We start from the raw sequence: 26197 nt of genomic DNA, 5'->3' as shown, positions 1-26197 counted from the left end.
GGTTACAGGGTTTTTCGTGGTGTTTATTTAATGTGCTCTTAAAAATAAAGTAACAAGCTAGGAGCTAGGCCTCTACAGCTAGTCATACAAATTCTACATAAGCTGTCTTAGGGTATGTGCACACGGAGTTTTTTGGATCTGCTGATTTTGTAGTGAAATCCGCAGATAAATCCGCAGGACTAAAGTCCTGCGGTTTATCTGCAGATTAGCCTGCGGTTTTGTCCTGCAGTTTCACACCTCATAATGGATGAGGTGTGAAACCGCAGCGGTTCTGCACAAAAGAATAGACATGCTGCGGATTGTAAACCGCAGCAAAACCAAGCGGAAAAATCTGCAGCATGTGCACAGCGTTTTTTTTTCCATAGGAAATAAAGGTACTGTACAACGCAGCAAAATCTTCTGCGGACCCGCAGAGCCCAAACCGCTGCGGATCCACAGCAGAATCCGCAGCGTGTGCACATACCCTTAAACTAACAATTTTGGTGGGTTTATCTGAACTTTGTTAGCTCTTTAGAGCCTTCAGTTCGGACAGTAATGATGGACAAATGACCATGCTGTTACAGCCACCTCAAAATCAATGGACATTAAACAATTATCCAATATCCAATTTATTTATCAAAACCACAAATTATTTTCTAACATATCATATTTTTCCGACTATAAGATGCATGGGTCTATAAGACACACCCAGGTTTTAGAGGTGGAAAATAGGGAAAAATATATTTGAACCAAAAAAAGTGGCAAAATATTTAATAACTAGTGTTGAGCATTCCGATACCGCAAGTATCGGGTATCGGCCGATACTTGCTGTATCGGAATTCCGATACCGACTTCCGATATTTTTTCAATATCGGAAGTCGGCATCGGAATCGGAAGTTCAAAGTTGATTGACAGCCTGACGTCATCATGATGCGCGGTGTGTGCGCATCATGATGCGCCGTCATTTCGGGCCTTCCGGGGGTCTCTGCCGGCCTGCCGGGGGGCTGTGTGGACTGCCCGGGGTCTGTACCGGCCTGCCGGGGGGGCTGTGCCGGCCTGCCGGTGGTCTGTGCACCCTGTGGGGGTCTGTACCGGCCTGCCAGGGGGCTGTGCCGGCCTGCCGGGGGGCTGTGCTGATGTCCGGGGGTCTGTGCAAGCATCGTCCGATGGGACTACAAGTCCCATCTGGCGATGCCTGCTACCATGACAGTGATTGACACATTAGCCAATGATGGGACAGTAGTAGTCCCATCATCCGGCTAATGTGTTAAATGTTAAAAAAAAAAAAAAAATACTACATACATACTACATGCATGCTACATACATACTACATGCTACATACATACTACATACATACCACATACATACTACATACATACTACATACATACCACATACATACCACATATATACCACATATATACCACATACATACTACATACATAACACATATATACTACATGCATGCTACATACATACTACATGCTACATACATACTACATATATACTACATACATACTACATACATACTACATGCATGCTACATACATACTACATGCTACATACATACCACATACATACTACATACATACTACATGCATGCTACATACTACATATATACTACATGCATGCTACATACATACTACATGCTACATACATACTACATATATACTACATGCATGCTACATACATACTACATGCTACATACATACCACATATATACTACATACATACTACATACAATACATTCATACAATACATACATAGACATACAGTACATATAACATAGAGTAACATACTTACCAATACTTGTCACATTGTTCCCCCGAAGCCATTGTCTTTTACGGAATAAATATTAACATAACAAACCACAAAAATACTCACCCATGATCCGAAGCAGTCTACGAGTGTGTCCCACGACGATCTTGGGTAGAGAACTGCAGCATCAGCTGTTGCTGCCGTTCTCTACGGGCTGCAGGAATCCAATGACGGAAGGTAGGTATCCTTCCGCACTGTATTCCTCCGCCACTTAAAAAAAAAAAAGTCCCTAGTCTCACTTTATGCCATTGCTGTGTGGGAAATTCCCACGCAGCAATGGCATAAAGTGAGACTAGGGACTTTTTTTTTTTTTAAGTGGCGGAGGAATACAGTGCGGAAGGATACCTACCTTCCGTCATTGGATTCCTGCAGCCCGTAGAGAACGGCAGCAACAGCTGATGCTGCAGTTCTCTACCCAAGATCATCGTGGGACACACTCGTGGACTGCTTCGGATCGTGGGTGAGTATTTTTGTGGTTTGTTATGTTAATATTTATTCCGTAAAAGACAATGGCTTCGGGGAACAATGTGACAAGTATTGGTAAGTATGTTACTCTATGTTATATGTACTGTATGTCTATGTATGTATTGTATGAATGTATTGTATGTAGTATGTATGTAGTATATATGTGGTATGTATGTAGCATGTAGTATGTATGTAGTATGTATGTAGCATGCATGTAGCATGCAGTATGTATGTAGCATGCATGTAGTATATATGTAGTATATATGTAGCATGTAGTATGTATGTAGTATGTATGTGGTATGTATGTAGCATGTAGTATGTATGTAGCATGCATGTAGTATGTATGTAGTATGTATGTAGTATATATGTAGTATGTATGTAGCATGTAGTATGTATGTAGTATGTATGTAGCATATATGTAGTATGTATGTAGCATGTAGTATATATGTAGTATATATGTAGCATGTAGTATGTATGTAGTATGTATGTGGTATGTATGTAGCATGTAGTATGTATGTAGCATGCGGTATGTATGTAGTATATATGTAGTATGTATGTAGCATGTAGTATATATGTAGTATGCATGTTGCATGCATGTAGTATATATGTAGTATGTATGTTGCATGTAGTATATATGTAGTATGTATGTTGCATGTAGTATATATGTAGTATGCATGTTGCATGCATGTAGCATATATGTAGTATGTATGTAGCATGTAGTATATATGTAGTATATATGTAGCATGTAGTATGTATGTAGTATGTATGTGGTATGTATGTAGCATGTAGTATGTATGTAGCATGCGGTATGTATGTAGTATATATGTAGTATGTATGTAGCATGTAGTATATATGTAGTATGCATGTTGCATGCATGTAGTATATATGTAGTATGTATGTTGCATGTAGTATATATGTAGTATGTATGTTGCATGTAGTATATATGTAGTATGCATGTTGCATGCATGTAGTATATATGTAGTATGTATGTTGCATGTAGTATATATGTAGTATGAATGTAGCATGTATGTAGTATGTAGTATGAATGTAGCATGTATGTAGTATGCATGTTGTATGTATGTAGCATGTATGTAGCATGTAATTTTTTTTTTTTTTTTTTTTTTTACATTCAACACATTAGCCGGATGATGGGACTACTACTGTCCCATCATTGGCTAATGTGTCAATCACTGTCATGGTAGCAGGCATCGCCCGATGGGACTTGTAGTCCCATCGGACGATGCCTGCACAGACCCCCGAAGCCTGCACAGCCCCCCGGCAGGCCGGCACAGCCCCCCGGAGCCTGCACAGCCCCCCAGCAGGCCGGCACAGCCCCCCGGCAGGCCGGCACAGCCCCCCGGAGCCTGCACAGCCCCCCGGCAGGCTGGCACAGCCCCCCCGGCAGGCCGGCACAGCCCCCCGGCAGGCCGGCACAGCCTACCGGAGCCTGCACAGCCCCCCGGCAGGCCGGCACAGACCACCGGAGCCTGCACAGACCCCCTGGCAGGCCGGCACAGCCCCCCAAAAGGCCCGTACAGACCCCAGAGAGGCTGTACAAGGGAAAAACAGGATTTTTCTTATTCCGATACCGGAAGTCCCATAGACTTGAATGGGACTTCCGGTATCGGAATCGGCGATACCGATACTTTTTTTTTAAGATCGGCCGATCCATTCCGATCCGATACTTTGAAGTATCGGACGGTATCGCTCAACTCTATTAATAACATAAATAACATGCTATTATATGTGGTGTTAATATATATATATATATATATATATATTAGTATGTTATTATGTTGGGAGCTATGGGTAGAAGATGGTGCTCTGGGACCAGTGTGTTGTCTGTAAAGTACTGTATGAAGACGCTGAAGGGTGAGCATAAGAATGGGGGCACAGGGCTTATATTTAAAGCACCACTCCAGCACTGAAAAATAACACTGGAGTGCTGCTTTAAGATACCATGGGAGAACGATAACTCCCAGCATGTCCTGCAGATCCTATGGCATGCTGGGAGTTATAGTTCACCACAGGTTGTCAGAGTGATTTTTATGTGCTGCAATTACTAATGTTATCATTCTTGTACAGGCTGCTGCCCACTGTGCTCAGTGCAGGTCCTGCAGCTAGGAAGCCACCCTGTGGTGAGGTAATGCAGCATCACATGGCCGCACAGAGCCCTCCTTCTTATGTCCTCACCACAGGTCATGCAAGAGGACGCTGCACTGTTTGTAGTGCGGTGTGTCTGCAGGACCTGTGATGACATCATGAAGAGGCAGGGCTTGGTGCGGTCATGTGATGCTCCAGTCTGCCCTCTTCATGACCTCACCACAGGTCCTCCACAGGAGCATTCAGCATCAAGCCCTGGTTGTGCTGCCAGTCAGGTATGGAACCCTCCTGCTGCACTCTGCTCCTCCTCCACCTAACACAGATCTCCCCAGCTGCTGCAGGAATCGGCACTGCGGAAACCATGTGGGCCTGTCATGTGCTGCTCCCCGCTCACTGCTCAGCTGACAGGAGAGCGGGGAAGCGGCTCATGAATATTCACTTCACTTTAAGTATCGGGACCACGTGGTTTCCCCAGTGGCTGGATTCCTGCAGCAGGCAACATTTTTCTGCCTCCTGCGATCCCACTCACCGCTGCCCCCTCCCCACATGCTACATTCCGACCATAAGACTCACCCATACTTTCCTCCCAAATTTGGAGGAAAAAAAAGTGCGTCTTATGGCCAGAAAAATACAGTACTTAATAATGTCCCCCAAAGTGTTTTCATTTTTTGCTCTACTCACCCTTCTCCTTCATTTCAGTGTCATAAATCAGCTTGTCTACATACAGGCCTTCTTGCCACTCTGGCATTTGGTTTCCCAGTTGACCACATTTTTCATAAAGTTGAGTGCTTGTTTTCATCCAGTGTTTCCTCAATCTGGTCAAGCCTACTTTTCTAGCTTTACATCACTCTTCTCCTTTGACCTGTCTGCCCGCCTTACAAACCTCTTGAAGAATCTGCAGCTGAAGGCCATTGTCACATCAGTAAGGATGATAACTTAGTGGCGGTAGACACAGACTGTGCAGGCACTGACAATGAAGAATATTTCTTACTAAGATGAAGATTGACTCTGGAAGAAGACTGCACTAAGCATATGTCATAATTAGAGATGAGTGAATATGTTTGGAAAACGATCGCCAAACATAGATTCTGCATGAATATGGTACATTCGGATTCGTGATCGGTAACACGAGCATTTTTCTTAAAATCGGAAGAAGTCAGTAACATTCAGTAAAAGATAGAATAAAAGTCGACAATTCATGTGCAGCGTTCAGTAAAATCATAGTGATAGGTTAGAATAGATATATACAAATAGAATACACAGATATAGATGTCAGTGACACACACATATATATCTACAAATATTACATACATAGATATAAAAAAAAGTCCAAGATGTATAAATACCACCTTAAATGTTATTCATAAACCATAGCTACCATTAGTAAATGGGAGAAAAAGAGGCAAAAAGCATGATAATAAAATTTCTTCAAAATTTTTTACTTAATGCATAAAATAAACAAGGGAATATGCACAAAATGCCATGATAATACACAGACCAGAAACCATATCAGAAAATATGACAGGAAAACACCATGAAACTCATGTAATCAAAAACTTATTGTTTGATAGAGAGCAAAAATTATAATAAAATGCTTGATGTAATAGACAGATTATGTGCAAAATTCACAATGAAAAAAGTGCTACATGCAAGGAGGTGCCAATAATTGTCTGCTGCATACAAAATGCTAGCCACCCTATTGAAAAAAGCACAGCCTTTTATTAAATGCACAAAAATCCACTGTTGAGAAAATGGTGTATAATGCCACTCAGAATGAGCATTCACTTATTTCATATAAATTCCAGTTACCTATACCTCAGAAAAATAAAGTGCTTAATGCAATAAAATTGATTTTGTGTGCAAAATATGCAGTTATGACTCAGTAGGTGCACTGAATATAGGGCTGTGCTTTTTCAATACGGTGGCTAGCATTTATTTGCAGCAGCCAGCTACTGGCACCTTTTTTATGCACTTTTCCTGAATATTTTGCACACAAAATCAATTTTATTGCATTAAGCACTTTATTTTTCTGAGGTATAGGTAACTGGAATTTATATGAAATAAGTGAATGCTCATTCTGAGTGGCATTATACACCATTTTCTCAACAGTGGATTTTTGTGCATTTAATAAAAGGCTGTGCTTTTTTCAATAGGGTGGTTAGCATTTTGTATGCAGCCGACAATTATTGGCACCTCCTTGCATGTAGCACTTTTTTCATTGTGAATTTTGCACATAATCTGTCTATTACATCAAGCATTTTATTATAATTTTTGCTATCTATCAAACAATAAGTTTTTGATTACATGAATTTTATGGTGTTTTCCTGTCATATTTTCTGATATGGTTTCTGGTCTGTGTATTATCATGGCATTTTGTGCATATTTACTTGTTTATTTTATGTATTGAGTACATAATAAATTTTGAAGAAATTTTATGATCATGCTTTTTGCCTCTTTTTCTGCCATTTACTAATGGTAGTTATGGTTTATGAATTTATAGACTAATGCAAGAAAAGCCGGCAATTCAGCAGCCACGGTGGTGTAAAATCACTGCAGGAGCCAACAGGATAGAAGAGACTGATTACAGTAAATACATATGAAATAGTCTGAGCCAGAGTAAGGAGGTCTGTGATATTCCTCCAGAGAGAACGGCTTGGAAGCCATGAGGGACACTGACCAGGGTCAGCAATAAGTGTTTGTAGGTTGCATCTGAGGATAAGAGCTATCTGGGAACCTGTGTGGTCCCTGACAGTCAACGGACAGTAATCCATAGTATGTACACGGGGCTACACACTAGGAAGTTCCTGGAGAGTGGTTTATGCTGTGTACTAATAAACCGAGTGGACTTTTTAACCCTGAATATCCCAGTATATCCCTCAACGACCAGTCGAGTGAGTACTCCCCATTTACTATATATATATATATATATATATATATACTGTATAGTGATTATGGAAAGTATTCAGACCCCTTTAAATTTTTCAGTATTTGTTTGATTGCAGCCATTTGGTAAATTCTAAAAAAAAATTTCTCATTAATGTACACTCTGCACCCCATCTTGATTGAAAAAAAAAAAACAGAAATGTAGAAATTTTTGCAAATTTATTAAAAAAAGAAAAACTGAAATATCAAATGGTCATAAGTATTCAGACCCTTTGCTCAGACACTCACGTTTTAGGCTAGTTTCACACTAGCGTTACAGGGCGCACTCACATCTGCCGCTAAGCCCCGCCCCTGGCCGCGCCCTCTCCGGCAGTTCCTCCTCTGTTCGCATGAGGCTGCATGCATTCAGCGTATCCTATATTTAGCGTTGGATACGCTAATCGTTCGCTGGTCTGATTTTGCTGGAGCTGCGCCCTTTTGGCGCTACACACAAAAACGCGCTGTGTTACATTTTTGTGCTTTGGGCGCAGCGCGAAAAGGGCGCAGCGCCAGCAAAATCAGACCAGCGCACGGTCAGGAGGAACTGACCGGAGGGTGCGCGGGCGGGGCTTAGCGGCGGCCGTGCGCTGCACCCAAGAACGCTAGTGTGAAACTAGCCTGTCACATGCTGTCCATTTCCTTGTGATCCTCCTTGAGATGGTTCTACTCCTTCATTGGAGTCAAGCTGTGTTTCATTAAACTGATAGGACTTGATTTGTAAAGGCACACACCTGTCTATATAAGAAACTCGGCGATCGTGAGCCAAACTGAACATTGAAGTATTCGCTCTTCTCTAGTCATAATACCTGACTGGTGAATGCTCACTGCTAAATGCAATAGGCCAACCCTAAAAATCTGACGTCAGTAATGGCATTCTGTTTGAGATTACACTAGGCTTGCTTGAGATTACAAATGGAGTATCATCAGAATTACAACCAGTACTGACAGCCAAAAGTTAGGTGGAGAATAGTGGCAAATATTTAATTTGTTAATTTAAAAAATGCTAATTTTCTTACCAATGAAATGATTTTGAGCTATGGTTTTGATTGTTAACCCGCTTTTTTAAGAACTTTTGTGACTACCCTTTTTCAGATATCCATGAACATCGTTATAATTAATGATTTTTTATACAGACAGGCACTTTAACAGAAGATGGAATGGAATTATGGGGTATTGTTCCCTCTGTAAACAGAAGGTAAGTTTACACTGCATAATAGTACACAAGTTAACAAAATATGTGTTTGAGTAAATCGGAGAAGAAACAAGAAATAAGGAAAAATAGAGAAATTGTCCATCTGTAGAATTAGTGTATTATATTGCACAATCCACAACATTCATTAGTGGAAATACTTTCTCAATACTTACATTAAAGATACATTCTGATTAACCTTGATCAGTTTTGCTCAATTTTCAGTGATTAAACACATTAATAGTATATCAGGCCACTCAATATCACTACTTTAGCTATGAGGTTGTATGTCCACTGCCCAACACCTAACACTTAACATTTGCCCATGCCGTTCATCATGAGTCCCATTCTCTCATCATCTGTATTTTCCCAACCAGTGAGCTGTGTGATCTGAGCCTAATAAAACTGATAGAAATAATATCCTAATAGAATGTGAATGTGGAATAGCTCAGAAATCGGAAACAGCAATATTGGGTCAGTACTGGGACGTATTAGGGTCATTAAAATTTCTTTGGAAAAAATGTAGTTGACTAGCCTGGACCGAAATAAATACATTTTTCCTGTACTTTGATGCTCAAAACGCAGAAGTTATTTTAGATGAACAATCACTTATAATTTTTGACTGATTTAATGCAACATGTTACTGCATGTCTAAAATATTTTTGCGATCACATTTGAATTGTCTTGTAGCTTCCAGGAAGTTTATTTATTTACACCAGGGAGTAACTTGCCATGGAGTCCGCTTCTAGTAGGAATGGTCAGTTGTCATTCATTGATTTTCCTGGATGGCAAAATACAGGGAGACCCACTGGACCTGAAAATGTTCGAGGGTACAGGCTGGGTATGTTCTCTATAACAAAATTCAAAAATGAAGTTTCTGAAAATGTTCCCTGATTTACTGTACCTGCTCTGTATCTAAATTATATATTTAAGACATCGGGTCTTGTTATATTCTCCCTGTGCCTCTTAGCTCTTACAGCACAAGTCCCTCTAGCACCACACTAGCTAAATCCTTTTTTGTGAAAAAAAAACAGAACGCATGTCCTCACTGGGTCCCTTACATAACTGATGAAAGCAGAAGCAGAAAGCCTCCACTCGTTGTCTCGATTCCATTATGTGGAAATGAACTTCAATGCACACTCCCAAGTAACTGCAATCCTGAGGGATATATTTAGTGCAGCAGGTACATATCATATATGGCTAAAGATATTCGGTGTTTCAGGAGGCAATAAATAAGAGACGTTTTGACTCTCCTGAGGTTTTGTCTAAATGCAACAACACCAATATATGTAACGCCTGTTTCACAAGTCCTAATATTTCCGGTACCGGAAAAAATGCTACTGGAGATATCCGTGTCCGTGTTTGTAAAACTTACTGCACACATGTGGCAACCATGTACCGCCCGTGTGCCACAACAGTACCACACATACGGCACAGTTAGCTCTCATAATTCTCCCCTGCTCTGTTGGCGATCTATGAGAGCAGAGGGCTACTTTCACATTAGCATTTTTAGCGCTGCGCTTTGTGCGCAATAGAAACGCATGCAAAAAGCGCATCACGCATTTTTCATGCGTTTGCTTTTTTTAGGCGTATGCATTTAAACCAGTTTCTAGCCATGTTAACTCTTAAAACGCATGCGATTTTAAATGTTCCCATAGACTGTAATGTGTTATTTTGCCGCATTCCATGCACATGCGTTTTTTTGACACAGGTTCGACCGACCAAAAATGCAACAGGTTGCATCTGGCGTCCCTAGGCGCACGGTACAAAAAAATGCATAGGGACGAAAACGCATACAAGCGCGTGCAAACGCTAGACCATGCGCCCGTCATGTTAAACGTAGGGGCGCATGGACGCGCACGATGCGCTGCGCTAAAAAACGCTAATGTGAAACTAGCCTTATACTCAATTGATAACAGTGAGAGCCAGCGGAGGCTGATGGGTCAATAATATGAGTCAGAGCAGGCGGCAGCTGATGGGAGCATTCATCAGTCGCAGCATGCGCTATAAATATATATATTAAAAATCCAGTGTGGGTTTTTGAGAACCAGCAAGACAAAACTGACAGCTGAGGGCTGCATCAGTTGCATCAATTATGAATTTTGAAAATGTATTTTATTTCCTTGCACCTAAAAGCAGAACATACATAGTAATGCCCGAATGCATTCAGCAGCCTTACTATGTAAAAACATGTTATCTATTTTGTAAACCTTCTGTTTCATAATTTCTGCTTTCACACTTCTGAATGTTTATTTAAAGTTCATAAAACAATTAGCTTAGCAAAACAAGTGTGTGATGACATCAGCATAGTATATGCTTTGTACATATTAATAATATATGATCATATGTTTAGGTTTTCCAAGATACTGACATAAAAACCAAAGAAGATGAGGACTCGCAGACGTATAAAGTTGTTAAACCTGGATTAGATTCTGAAAAGGTAAAATCTCCAGAACGCACCTTGTTCAAACATGTTCCTCTACTGCATATAGTTTAGCAAATGTGCATATAGCAGAATGACATAATTGTTTTTATTCGTAGTTCTATACTATGTTGATGATTTTATATAAAATGTAATTATTATTTAGATTACTTAAACAATGGTGCAGATTAAAAATTGCAACTGGTAATCGGTATTATTCCTACTAGGAGCCTCGGGGCTTTCAGTCATAGACAAGTAGCTTCAGTGACCATGAGTGACTGCTGAAACCACGCCCTGGCACTGACAGCTGTCTCTGCATTGATGCACTGAAGAGCTGGCTGTCAGTCAGTGCCGGGACGTGGTTTCAACCACCTCTCACTATGGATTGAGTGATGACTGAAGCCGCACTGGCCGTATCTCTATGACTGAAAGCCCGAGATTGTGGAAGAAGAATAAAGTTAATTTTCACTCTAGCTGGGTTTTCCGTATGGCGGCCGCACAGCTTCAGAACACTATAAACCTGTAGATTAACCCCATATCTGCAGTTTATTGGTATTTTTTGACATAACATGTTACCTTTAAAATAAAGATAAATTCATTGCAGTGGCTCCTGCAGGATGATATGCTTGGAGCATCTTTAGACACTTCCATTTAAATTTACACTACCGGTTGGTGTTCTTTTTTGAGTTTTAAAATTTTTCACAATTTGGCACGTTTTAACAAATGTCCCTTTTTAGCCAACCAATTTACCCTCTCTGGGAAGCCACACCCCCTTTAAAAATTTATAGCAATCACTCTTTTGGATATATAATAATAATATATATAATAAATATATAATATTTTATAATAAATAGGTCGAAGGAATTTTCTGCTAGAATCAGAAAATCTGCAAATATCTGATTCTGGAATGTACTGTCTGGTCTCATGTCTGAATGCATTTGTTGCATTAACAGATAGGTTAGAATAGCACATTAATAAATATAAGAATAACATATTTAGTGACAAAAACTGATTATCATCGATCAGGTTCCGGCGGAGGGTATAGCCATCCTGCACCAGTTTCCTTTCTCATCCAGCCTACAGCGCATGTCAGTCATTGTTGAGATCATGGGAGAAGATGAAATTCTCGTTTTTATGAAAGGAGCTCCGGAAATGGTAGAGCGGTTTTGTACATCAGACACAGGTATTGTTACACGAACAAAAAATGAAGCCATTGACACCTTTAAAACATTTTTTTGTACTGCAGTGAAGGGACTTTTACCAATAAAAGGAATTTAGCTTGTGTAGAATCGAAGAATATACACTACTCTTAGAAGTAGAAAGTTGAGTCCAGCATCGCGAAGATTAAAAAACCCTATTTTATTAGGGTGAGTCTCCACGGAAACCCCACTCCACCCAAAGTGCCGCCTCCCTCTGTGTGCGCGGTGATTCTGGATGTGCTCATTGAACACATCCGGAATCGCCGCAGCAGATATATAGAGTAGGCTATTTACCTTGCGGACACTGAGCGTCTCCGCAAGGTAAACAGACATGCTGCGGTCTAAAAAGACGCGCCGCATGTCCAGTTTCGCGGGTGTATCACCCGCGTATTAGGACGCATAGTGAAGATGGGATTTCATAAAATTCCCCTACACTATGCTGCAACATCTGGACACTGCGGATTGAATGCTGCTGCTGTACGCAGCGTTCAACCCACAGCTAATCTGGATGTAATCCTGAATGTGGAAACATAACCTTGGTAACACTTTTTTAAAATCCAAAGGTGCAAAAGGTGCAGGCTTTTTATTGATTACACAATTCAAGCTTTACCTTTACCATTCACAGCAACTAACCCAGTCCAAGAGATTAGCTAATTTACAGGTTGTGTCTAATTACAATTGCATCATAGATCTCACCCATTTAACACATGATCACAATGAAAGAATCAATGACAATAGGTAAAACTATTTTTATGGAAAAAAACAAAAATATATAAAATGTAATAATGGTTATGATTTCCGTTTTAAAGTAATAAAAGTGCCTTAAAACATTCTCTCTCTCTCTCTCTCTCTCATTATTCTGGCATTTGGCAAATAGTAATAATTATGGTAATCCTGATTGACCTAAAACAAGTAAGATTTATTCAGATTTTATGTCAGATATTGAGAAAAACATGCTTATGTGTCTTTTTATATAGTGTATGTAAACTTCTGGTTTCAACTGTTTATAGCTTTCAGTTTAATAAATTCAATAAATCAAAATTCGTATTTTTACCAATTCTGTATAGTTACATACAATATTAACCCCTTCCTTACATTGGACATACTATTCCATCCATGTGACGTGGGACTTAAGTCCCATGGACGGAATAGTACGTCATGCCCTTTAATGCGACATCATGACTTAAGTCGCGGTGATCGCATTAAAATTCCAATGCCATCTTACCTCAGGGTAGATGGCCTCGGCATCCCAGGCTGTCTCCTCGCTGGTCCAGCCCCCAGAGTGCCATGATTGGCTGTTCTATTCCGAACAGCCAAACACAGCACTTCTCATTGTTTCAGCCAATCAGATTGTACTGGATCCTAGGCCGGTGCCTGGCATTCCCAGGCACCGGCGAAAAGCCCCAAGATTGGTGCGATCGCTGATCGAATCAATCGCGCCAATCGCAGGGCACAGTGGCGGTATACCACTGCTGTGTCCTGCCTGTACCGGCCCGGATCGGTGTTATACACTGTGTGCAGAATTATTAGGCAAATGAGTATTTTGATCACATCATCCTTTTTATACATGTTGTCCTACTGCAAGCTGTATAGGCTTGAAAGCCAACTGCCAATTATGTAAATCAGGTGATTTGAATCTCTGTAATGAGGAGGGGTGTGGTCTAATGACATCAACACCCTATATAAGGTGTGCTTAATTATTAGGTAACTTCCTTTTCTTTGGCAAAATGGGTCAGAAGAAAGATTTGACGTACTCTGAAAAGTCAAAAATTGTGAGATGTCTTGCAGAGGGATGCAGCAGTCTTGAAATTGCCAAACTTTTGAAGCGTGATCACCAAACAATCAAGCGTTTCATGGCAAATAGCCAACAGGGTTGCAAGAAGCGTGTTGATAAAAAAAGGTGCAAAATAACTGCCCATGAATTGAGGAAAATCAAGCTTCAAGCTGCCAAGATGCTATTTGCCACCAGTTTTGCCATATTTCAGAGCTGCAACGTTACTGGAGTATCAAAAAGCACAAGGTGTGCCATACTCAGGGACATGGCCAAGGTAAGGAAGGTTGAAAAATGACCACCTTTGAACAAGAAACATAAGATAAAACGTCAAGACTGAGCCAAGAAATATCTTAAGACTGATTTTTCTAAGGTTTTAAGGACTGATGAAATGAGAGTGACTCTTGATGGTCCAGATGGATGGGCCCGAGGCTGGATCAGTAAAAGCCAGAGAGTTCCACTCCGACTCAGACGCCAGCAAGGTGGTGGTGGGGTACTGGTATGGGCTGCTATCATCAAAGATGAACTTGTGGGACTTTTTTGGGTTGAGGATGGAGTGAAGCTGAACTCCCAGACCTACTGCCAGTTTCTGGAAAACACCTTCTTCAAGCAGTGGTACAGGAAGAAGTCGGTATTGTTCAAGAAAAACATGATTTTCATGCAGGACAATGCTCCATCACATGCATCCAAATACTCCACAGTGTGGCTGCCCAGTAAAGGTCTAAAAGAAGAAAAAATAATGACATGGCCACCTTGTTCACCTGATCTGAACCCCATAGAGAGCCTGTGGTCCCTCATAAAATGTGAGATCTACAAGGAGGGAAAACAGTACACCTCCCGGAACATTGTCTGGGAGGCTGTGGTGGCTGCTCCTTGCAATGTTGATCGTATATAGCTCAAGCAACTGACAGAATCTATGGATAGAAGGCTTTTGAGTGTCATCGTAAAGAAAGGTGGCTATATTGGTCACAGATTTTTTTTTGTTTTTGAATGTCAGAAATGTTTATTTCTAAATTTTGTGTTGTTATATTGGTTTACCTGGTGAAAATAAACAAGTGAGATGGGTATATATTTGTTTTTTATTAAATTGCCTAATAATTCTGCACAGTAATAGTTACCTGAAAAAACAGATATACTCCTATGATAGCCAAATCTAAAAAAAAACACTCCAACTTCCAAAAATATTAAGCTTTGATATTTATGAGTCTTTTGAGTTGATTGAGAACATCGTTGTTGTTCAATAATAAAAAGAATCCTTTCAAATACAACTTGCCTAATAATTCTGCATGCAGTGTAATAACACCGATCCTAGGCCAGAGCCTAGGACAGGCTCTGCAGGACCTGCAAGAGATGGTTGACGCGATCTTACCAATCACAAGGCACAGCTGTGGTCACGCTGTGACCCCTCTGTGCCCTGCTGGTGACCTGGCCACGACCTGCCTAGGAATCGGAGCTGTGAGCTCCGATCTTAGGCAGTTTCCATGTTCAACAAGGCCAGCAGGGATTGGTCGGATCGATGTAATCATTCGATCCCACCAATGACAGGTCACAGCAGCGGTGTGACCGCTCTGTGACCTGTCTCTGACCTGCCAGTGACCTGTCTGACTTCTCTGCAGGGGTCCTCCCTCTAGCTGAGGATTCCTGCTGAGAGGTCACACACAGCAAGAGCTCCTGTGCTGGGTATTGTGGTGCCATAGCAACCTGTAGCACCACAATCCCTGCTGAAGACAGAAGAAAGAAAAAAGAAGACACACAGTTCAACTGTAAGTGTTACCTGATCCATGATCCCCTGCCCAATCTATCTTCAGCTCCCCATCCCCCTTTCCCCCTCTTTTTACCCCCTCCACCCCCCCTTTTGCGCCGCCTCCATGCACAGCCGCCGAGTGTTGATTGGTGACACAGTTCACTGATCAACACTCGTGCTCGCTTTTTTTCCTCAGCCCCTTTTGCGCCACCTCCGCAAACACATCCCGCAGCTTCAAAACTTTGATAAGTGACGCAAATCACTTATCAGAGCTTGTGCCTGCCGGTTTCCATTTTTTCATCCACCTTTGCGCCACCTAACTACAACCCTAACTGTTGATACCTGCCTGATCTCTTTTCATCCACCCCATTCCTCCCATCCCCCTTTCCCCTCTTTTTACCCCCTCCACCCCCCTTTGTGCAGCCACCGAGCATTGATTGGTGACCTAGTTCACCGATCAACACTCGTGCTCACTTTTTTCTCAGTCCCCTTTGCACCAACTCTGTACACACATCCCACAGTCGCCAAACTTTGATAAGTGACGCAGTTCACTTATCAGAGCTTCTGCCTGCCGTTTTCCATTTTTTTACCCCCCCTTTGCGCTACCTAACTACAACACTAAGTGTTGATCCCTGTCTGATTTCTATTCATCCACCCCAATCCCCCATCCCCCTTCCCTTTCTTTTTACCCCCCTCCACCCCCCCTTGCACCGCACATTTCGCAGCCGCCAAATTTTGATAAGTGACTCAGTTCACTTATCAAAGCTCATGCCGGCTGTTTTCCATTTTTCTTTTTCACCCCCCCTTTGGGCCACCTCTGTGCGCACATCCAGCAGCCGCCAAATTTTTATAAATGATGCCGTTCATTTATTAGATCTAGCGCCTACTGTTTTAGACTTTTCTTTTCACAGGTATTTTGCATCCCTATTCGCTTTTTTTTCCTTTTAGCTTTTTCTTGTCAAAATAGTTTGCACCAATCACTTGTCCCCCCCACCTACATGTAGTTATAAATAAAGTACACCCACGCACCATACTCACAAAAAAAATCTCTCACTCATAACGTTCGTCCCAACAGCTCTATTCAATGGAGGAGGCATATTCTTTCCTTGCCTCTGACATTGATAGCGATGGAGAGGATCCCACTTTTCTTTATTTTTTTGATTCTTCATCCTCTTCCTCTTCCCCCTCCTCATCTTCCTCCTCGGGTCCTGCAGAACCACCAAGCAGATGCCCCAGGACAGAAGATGAGGCAGCGCCCACCATGCCCACAACTGATTCAACAGACCCTGTATGGACCTCACCCCCAAAAAATTACAAGCCACTGATTCCTGAAATTGTGGCAGAATCAGGAATCAAGTTTGACACCACTGGCCTCACAGAAATTGACTTTTTCAGTCTTTGGGAAATTCCCACACAGCAATGGCATAAAGTGAGACTAGGGACTTTTTTTTTTTAAGTGGCGGAGGAATACAGTGCGGAAGGATACCTACCTTCCGTCATTGGATTCCTGCAGCCCGTAGAGAACGGCAGCATCATCTGATGCTGCAGTTCTCTACCCAAGATCGTCGTGGGACACACTCGTGGACTGCTTCGGATCGTGGGTGAGTATTTTTGTGGTTTGTTATGTTAATATTTATTCCGGAAAAGACAATGGCTTCGGGGAACAATGTGACAAGTATTGGTAAGTATGTTACTCTATGTTATATGTACTGTATGTCTATGTATGTATTGTATGAATGTATTGTATGTATGTAGTATATATGTGGTATGTATGTAGCATGTAGTATGTATGTAGCATGCATGTAGCATGCATGTAGTATGTATGTAGCATGCATGTAGTATGTATGTAGCATGCATGTAGTATGTATGTAGTATGTATGTAGTATGTATGTAGCATGCAGTATGCATGTAGCATGTATGTAGTATGTATGTAGTATATATGTAGTATGTATGTAGCATGTAGTATGTATGTAGCATGCATGTAGTATATATGTAGTATGTATGTAGCATGCATGTAGTATGTATGTAGTATGTATGTAGTATGTATGTAGCATGCATGTAGCATGCATGTAGTATGTAGCATGCATGTAGTATGTATGTAGTATGTATGTAGTATGTATGTAGTATGTATGTAGCATGCAGTATGCATGTAGCATGTATGTAGTATGTATGTAGTATATATGTAGTATGTATGTAGCATGTAGTATGTATGTAGCATGCATGTAGTATATATGTAGTATGTATGTAGCATGCATGTAGTATGTATGTAGTATGTATGTAGCATGCAGTATGTATGTAGCATGTATGTAGTATGTATGTAGTATATATGTAGTATGTATGTAGCATGCATGTAGTATGTATGTAGTATGTATGTAGCATGCAGTATGTATGTAGCATGTATGTAGTATGTATGTAGTATATATGTAGTATGTATGTAGCATGCATGTAGTATGTATGTAGCATGCATGTAGTATGTATGTAGTATTTTTTTTTTTTTTTTTAACATTTAACACATTAGCCGGATGATGGGACTACTACTGTCCCATCATTGGCTAATGTGTCAATCACTGTCATGGTAGCAGGCATCGCCCGATGGGACTTGTAGTCCCATCGGACGATGCTTGCACAGACCCCCGGACATCAGCACAGCCCCCCGGCAGGCCGGCACAGCCCCCCGGCAGGCCGGTACAGACCCCCACAGGGTGCACAGACCACCGGCAGGCCGGCACAGCCCCCCGGCAGGCCGGTACAGACCCCGGGCAGTCCACACAGCCCCCCGGCAGGCCGGCACAGCCCCCCGGCAGGCCGGCAGAGACCCCCGGAAGGCCCGAAATGACGGCGCATCATGATGCGCACACACCGCGCATCATGATGACGTCAGGCCGTCAATCAACTGAACTTCCGATTCCGATGCCGAATTCCGATATTGAAAAAATATCGGAAGTCGGTATCGGAATTCCGATACAGCAAGTATCGGCCGATACCCGATACTTGCGGTATCGGAATGCTCAACACTAGTGCCGAGTGTGTTGCAAAAAGGGTATACGCAAGGACACCATTTACCTGCCCCGAAAAACCTGTCCTGTGTATGAAGGATTGCTTCAAATTGTACCACACCTCCATGCACTACTAATTTACTTTACCGAAAACATTGGATTAGTTGGGGCACATCTCGATAAGTACCTTGGGGTCTAGTTTCCAAAACGATGACACTTGTGGGTTTTTTTTTTTACTGTTAAGGAACATCAGGGGCTCTGCAAATGCAACATGACGTCCACAGACCATTCCATCAAAGTCTGCATTCTAAAATGTCACTATTTCCCTTCTGAGCCCCGACATGTGCCTAAACAGTTTTTTCCCACATGTGGGGTACCAGCATACTCAGGACAAATTGGACAACAACTTTTGGGGTCCAATTTCTCCTGTTACCCTTGGGAAAATTAAAAATTAGGGACTAAAAGATCATTTATGTGGGCAAAAAATAGGATTTTTTATTTTCATGCCCGGGCAGTATAAACTTTACTGAAACACCTGGAGGTTCAAAGTTCACACCACACATCTAGATAAGTTCTTTAGGGGGTCTAGTTTCCAAACTGGGGTCACTTGTGGGGGGTTTCCACTGTTTAGGCACATCAGGGACTCGTCAAACTCAAAAGTCAAACAGCCCTGCTTCCCTTATGAGCCCTGCCATGCGCCCAAACAGTGGTCCCCCCCACATGGCAGATATCAGCGTACTCAGGACAAATTGTACAACAACTTTTGGGGTCAAATTTCTTCTGTTACCCTTGGGAAAATAAAAAAATTGTTGCTAAATGATCATTTTTGTGACTAAAAAGTTAAATGTTAATTGTTTCCTTCCACGTTTCTTCTGCTCCTCTAAAGCACCAAAAGGGTTAATAATCTTCTTGAATGTAGTTTTGAGTAGCTTGAGGGGTACAGTTTTTAGAATAATGTCACTTTTGGGTATTTTCTGCCATATAGACCCCTCAAAGTGACTTCAAATGTGATGTGGTCACTAAAAAAAATATTTTTGTAAATTTTGTTGTAAAAATGAGAAATCGCTGGTCAATAGAGATGAGCGACTTTGCCTCTGGGAGGGTCGAGTCAGATTTTGGACCACCTGACTTTACCAAAAGTCGAGTCAAACGAAATCGGTCGACTATCGGCAAAGTCGGAGTTCCAACTGAAACCCCGACCCCAATGCAAGTCAATGGAGAATAAAAGTCGGCAGTGAGTGGAGGACAATAAACACACCTACAGTGCCCATTTCAATGGCAACGACATCAATTCTTATTACTTAAGCTGTTGTCAACCTTAATTTACTTATTTGGCTAAAGTTGTGGGGAGGTACAGCCCAGTTAGGGAGGTGGAAAAACTGGCATATGTTGAGGTGTAGACTGGACGTTCAGCAGCTGCAAATGGAGGAATTGGAGAAGTCAGAGGAAGAGGAGGACAACACGAACCATTTTGCTGGCAACCTATGTGTCATCAGGGGAAGGTGGTACATTTTAATGAAGGTGAGATCACCTACATTTTGGGTCGACAGCTAGGTCCTTCTTTCTGTCAGGATTGATCCAGCAGCACTGAAGAATCTTTCTGATAGCACATTACCAGAAGGACAAGCGAGCTCCTGTAAGGCAAATCGTGCCAATTCAGGCCAGGTGTCCAGTTTACAGGCACAGTAGTCCAAGGGGAATGAACTGTGAGGGAGAACATCGATAGGGGAGGAGAGGTAATTTTGAACCTATAGTTGACAACTGCTGTCTCCTGTCTGTTGCAATCGATTCAGTATTACCAGTCGTGTGAGCGGTACTCGAGAAATCAGTCCACAACATGGTCATGAAACCCCTGTCTTCAGCACCACTTCGGCTGTGTGCACCACGAACAACTCTTCCATGTTGCACAGTACGGCTCGTGGTAGAACCTGCACCGCTGCTGTGTGCTGGGAATGCCTCTAACAAACGGTTTACCAGAGTTGCTTGTTTGATCGCCAATATTAGCTCTAGGATCTCCTGTGGCGTGATGTTCTGTAATTTGCCTTTATAGCGTGGATCGAGGATGCTGGCCAACCAGTAGTCGTCATCCTTCATAATTTTGGCAATGTGGGGGTCCCTTTTTAGGATCCACAAGAGATAATCACACATGTGGGCCAATGTTCCAGGTGTCAATGCTGCACTGCCAGTGGTGGGTGGAGGAGCACTTTCTGCCAAATCCACATCCTTCCAGTCACGCACAAACCCTGTACCTGACCTTGGCAAACCAACATTTTCTCTTGCCCCCTAAGAAGCATCCTCCTCCCCAAAATAATCATCCCCTTCATCCTCCTCCTCCTCCTCTTCCTCTTCTTCCTCCACCTCGTTCAGGACAGTTCCCTGAGCAGACAATTCCTGACTGTCATCAAGGCTTCCCTCCTCCTCCACTGGAGACGCCTGATCCTTTATGTTCATCAAAGTTTGCATGAGTGGACGCATAAGTGGGATGCTCGTGCTTATGATGGCGCCATCTGCGCTTACTAGCCGTGTGCATTCCTCAAAACACTGAAGGACCTTACAGAGGTCTTTCAGCTTTGACCACTGCACACCCAACAACTCGATGTCTGCCCTCAAACTGCCTGCCCATGTATCCTCCCACAAATCCATTACAGCCTGCCTCTGTTCGCACAGCCTCTCAACCATGTGCATGGTGGAGTTCCACCTTGCTGCAACGTCTAAGACTAGGCGGTGCTAGGGGAGGTGGAGCGATCGCTGCAGCCTCTGCATACGACTGGAGTCTACGGGCGAGCGTCGGATGTGTGAGCACAGTCTTCGCACCTTATGGAGCAGGGCTGGTAACTCCAGATAATTATTTATTAAGCACTGTGCCACCAGGTTCAAGGTGTGAGCCAGGCAAGGTATGTGTCTGAGTTTTGCCAGGTCTATGGCCGCCACAAAATTACGGCCGATATCACCGACTACCTTGCCTGGCTCAAGATGTAGACTTCCCAGCCATGACTCGCTGCAAGTAGTCGACCATTACCTCCGTGGTGTGTCTATAGTCACTCAAAGACATCATCTTTAAAACAACCTGCTGACACTTACCACTAGCTGTTCGACAGTGGGACACCTCGTGTGCAACACTGGCAGCTGCGGATGGAGTGCTCGTGCGACTGCATTCTGTCGACGAGCTTTCGCTTCTGGAGGAGGAGGAGGCGGAGGGTCGAATGCCTACAGCTAACTGTTGCCTATACTGAGGACTAGGCAGCATTGTCCCACCGCTGCTGTCCCCTGTGGACCCCACATCCACCACACTAACCCAGTGTACAGTGATGGACACGTAACGGCCCTCGCCATGCCTACTGGCCCATGCATCTGTTGTGAGGTGCACCTTTCCACTCACTGATTGTTTGAGTGCATGGACAATGTGGTCTTTCACATGCAGGTGGAGGGCAGGGATGGCTTTTCTAGAAAAGAAGTGCCGACTGAGTAGGTCATAGCATGGGACAGCGTAGGCCTTGAGCTCTCGGAACGCTGCACTTTCAACCAAACGGTAGGGCATCATCTCTAATGAGATCAGTTTGGCAATGTAGGCATTCAAAGCCTGTGTACACGGATGAGAGGATGAGTACCTTCTTGTCCTACTCAGAGTCTCTGCTAGGGTGAGCTAGACTTGAGAGCTGCATATGGTGGAACCAGCAGTGGACATGGTGGACTGAGAGGGGCTTGGTGATGGTGATGATGGCCTAGATGCAGTCTTTCGTTGGAAAAACATTGTGATTCCCTGACTGCTTTGGACTTGTGACGACACCTCAACATTTCTTGCTGGTGGTGTGCTAACCGGTGGGCTTACAGTGGGGGAAGCGATGTAGCGTTGCTGACTACCTTCAGTCGGAGCAGGTGCATGTGTGCTACCTGAGGTTTTGTAGTCTGTCCACGCTTGCAAGTGCATGGTGTTTACATGTCTAAGCATGCAACTGGTATTCAAATTTCGGAGATTTTTCCCTCGGCTAAAGGTCCTTCTGCACTTCTTACAGATAACCTTTGCCTCATCAATAGGATTTTGGTCAAAAAAGTGCCACACTGCACTCTTCCTACTATGGGAAAAATTTTCAGGGCTTGCACGCTGTGCTAATTTGACTGTCTGGCCAAGCTGTCCTGCAACTCTTTTTGTTTTTTTAACACGTTTTGGACTGCTATGGGCCTTCCAGATAACTGCAGCTGCAATGTCGATGCCTGCTTAGGATCCTCCTACTCTTCTGAGCTATTGCCATCGGCACCCTCTTGCCACAATGGATGCCAATCCGGATCAACAACTGGGTCATTCATCACCTCCTCTTCAATTTCATCTGCACCTTCCTCTGTGTCACCGTGTAAGGTGGTATAGTGTTAAGAATGGGTCACCGAGGAGGAGAGCAGGTCCAGACTAAGGCTACTTTCACACATCAGGTTTTCGGCGTCAGGCGCGATCCGGCGTCGTGCCGGAATGCCGGATCCGGCAAATGTTTTGTAAAACCTGATGTGCCGGATCCGGTTTTCTGCCGGATCCGTCTTGTTCTTGACAGACAAAACCGGATCCGTCTCATCCGGTTCATCCGTTTTTCTATCCGTTTTTCGACGGATTACGCCGGATCTGGTTTTTAAAATTGACCCTTGTGGCCTTCCGAACGGGATTGGCTACTGGAAAACTATATATAGCATGTTCCTACAGCCCTTCTTTGACAGGTTGTAGTGGGCAGAGCTACTGAGCATGCTCAGACCAAAAAAAACGGATCCGGCCACCGGATCCGGCTTTTGCCGGATCAGGCGCATTGCGGCGCTCATAGGCTTTCATTGTGTGAAAAAGCCGGACGCGCCGGATCCAGCGTGTCCGGCTTTTTCGCCGGAGACAAAAAACGTTACAGTAGCCATTTTTTCCAGACGCCGGATCGCGACACATTGCCGGATCCGGCGAAAACCGGATGAAACGCATGGCCATCCGGCGCGATCCGGCGCAAATGCAAGTCAATGGGGGGGAAACCGGATCCGGCATTGCATTTCGCCGGATCCGGTTTCTGTCAAAAGCGCCGGATCGCGCCTGACGGCGAAAACCTGATGTGTGAAAGAGGCCTAAGCCACAGAAAACCAAAGAGGTTGGTAACTAAGCGGATTGCAGAACCCTGATCCTATCCACACAACTAGAAGTAACCGTAGAGCGTACCTATGATGATCCTAGACCCCTCGGCACAGCCGGAGAGCTAACTAAGACTAAAGCAAGAAATGGGAAATCTAAACTGCCCCAGAGCAGGCCCCAAAGGAATAGATAGACCCCAAACATATATTGTCTGTGAGACAAGATGAAAACAAACACAGGCAGGAAAATAGACTGAGCAAATGATGGGGCCCACACTGACTAGACAGGAAAGGAAAGACACTGTCTGCAATCACGCAAAAAACCCTGCAAAAAGTCCAACACATCTGATGCACAAAAACACTCAAGTCGCACAACTTCGCCCCCACTATATCAGTACTCTGGTATATTCTGAAAGCAGAGCAAAAAGAGACCAATCTAACAGGGGGGTAAACAAACTGGCACAAGGAGTAACATATGGGTGGTGATTCAGCACAGCCCCAGCCAGAGCTGGCTGACCCGCACAAAACAAAGATAGACAAAACCAGATCAAATGCAAACAGAATAGCAAATGAACCAATTAGCTGAACATGCAGGGACAGAGCTGGAAACATTAGACCTCAGGAGGCACAGGAAGAAAATCACCAGCAGGGATAGAGGGAATCAGCTGTCTTAAATCCCAATCTGAAAGCCCAGATCTCCCATAGTCATCCTCATTATCAGGTGGCAAGCCTCTGTCAATCAGATCAGCTCCATTTCCTCCAGTAACCACCAGAGGGAGCCCAGAAAGAGAACCCGCAACCCCTCTGTCAATCTGACCAGCTCCACTACCTTCAGTAATAACCAGAGGGAGGCCAGAAAGAGAATTCACAACAGTATAGTATGCGGGAAGGGGCACCTGAGTGTCGCATTGTATGTTAGAAACGCGTATATCTGCACAGAGATTGAAGCTTCAGAGACTGGGAGTTCTGTGGAAACTGTTTGGGTAAGAATACAAGGACAGAACAATGGAAAGGACACCATTGTAGGCATTTACTACAGGCCGCCTGTGCAAGCTGAAGCTATGGATGAACTCTTTATGCATCAAATGGCCAAGTTCTCCAAAAAATTTGACATAGTTGTCATGGGAGATTTCAACTATCCAGACATTTGTTGGGAATCTCTCTCAGGCAAAACTAACAGGTCAAGGAAATTCTTATCCTCTCTTGCTGACAACTTTATCTTCCAAAAGGTAAGGGAGAAAACAAGGGGAACTGCTACCTTGGATCTAATCCTTATAAACAGGGAGGAAATGGTTGAGGAGGTAAAAGTGGCTGGGACCCTAGGAGGTAGCGACCATGCTATTTTAGAATTTTGGATAACTAGAGGCGGAAGACCTGTGAAGACTCAGACATCAAGGTTAGATTTCAGAAAGGCAGATTTTAAGGGATTCAGAAAGAGAATTGGAGGGATCCAATGGCTGGATATCCTTAAAGACAAAAATGTCCAGGAAGGATGGGAAATCTTGAAAAATGAAATTCTCAAAGCACAGTTGTTAACAATTCCGAAAAGAGGGAAGAATAGGAAGCAGTTAAGGAAACCAGGATGGATGAACACAGAACTTAAGCACATGCTAAAAAGGAAGAAAAAAATGTTTATAAAATGGAAAGAGGGAGGCATATCTAAAGAAGAATATAATGCTGTCTGCAGAACCTGCAGGGCACAAATCAGATTAGCTAAAGCTGAAAATGAATTGAGGCTTGCAAGAGATGTCAAAAGCAATAATAAAGGATTTTGGGGATATGTCAAAAGTAAAAGAAAAGTCAAAGATGCTATAGGATTTTTACAGGATGAAAATGATGAAATGGTAAGACAGGATGTTGAGAAGGCTGAACTTTTAAATTCCTATTTTGCATCTGTTTTCTCTCAGAAAGGAAATGTAACATCAACTGTTATTCACTGTCCTATTAAGGGAATAGAAGAATCCAGGATATATATAAACAGAAAGATAGTGAGGAAACACTTAGCTAGCCTAAATGAATTCAAGTCTCCAGGTCCAGATGAATTACACCCCAGAGTACTGAAGGAGATAGCAGAAGAAATTTTTGAACCCCTCTCTATACTCTTTGAAAATTCTTGGAGAACAGGAGAAGTGCCAGAAGACTGGAGAAGAGCAAATGTTGTTCTTATCTTCAAAAAGGGGAAGAAGGTGGACCCAGGTAACTATAGGCCGGTGAGTCTGACTTCTATACCAGGAAAGATCTTTGAACAAATTATTAAACAACATGTATGTCAATACCTGGATAAGAATGAAGTGATTAAACAGAGTCAGCATGGGTTTGTAACTAATAAGTCATGTCAGACTAACTTAATTTCCTTCTATGACGGTATCACTGATTGGGTGGATCAAGGAAATGCTGTAGATATAGTATATCTTGACTTCAGCAAAGCATTTGACAAAGTCTCTCATACAATCCTTATTGAAAAAATGATTAAGTATGGAATGGACAAGGCAACTGTTAGGT

General features: G+C 42.9%; 1 protein-coding gene across 1 annotated transcript in view; it reads left to right on the top strand.

Moving 5' to 3' along the window:
* LOC141092478 (probable cation-transporting ATPase 13A4) overlaps nt 1–26197 on the top strand; it is a 349711-nt gene that overhangs the window by 216446 nt on the left and 107068 nt on the right. The window contains exons 13-16 of the mRNA XM_073578646.1: nt 8420–8481; nt 9166–9316; nt 10829–10915; nt 11924–12080. Coding sequence (XP_073434747.1) covers nt 8420–8481; nt 9166–9316; nt 10829–10915; nt 11924–12080 — 457 coding nt within the window. The remainder of the gene's footprint in view (nt 1–8419; nt 8482–9165; nt 9317–10828; nt 10916–11923; nt 12081–26197) is intronic.

Source organism: Dendrobates tinctorius, unplaced genomic scaffold (genome assembly GCF_039654945.1).
Source record: "Dendrobates tinctorius isolate UK_male_01 unplaced genomic scaffold, ASM3965494v1 ptg000060l, whole genome shotgun sequence".
In the NCBI taxonomy this organism is placed as follows: domain Eukaryota; kingdom Metazoa; phylum Chordata; class Amphibia; order Anura; family Dendrobatidae; genus Dendrobates; species Dendrobates tinctorius.
The sequence above is the reverse complement of the archived record's forward strand: the minus strand, read 5'-3'. Positions and strand labels throughout refer to the sequence as shown.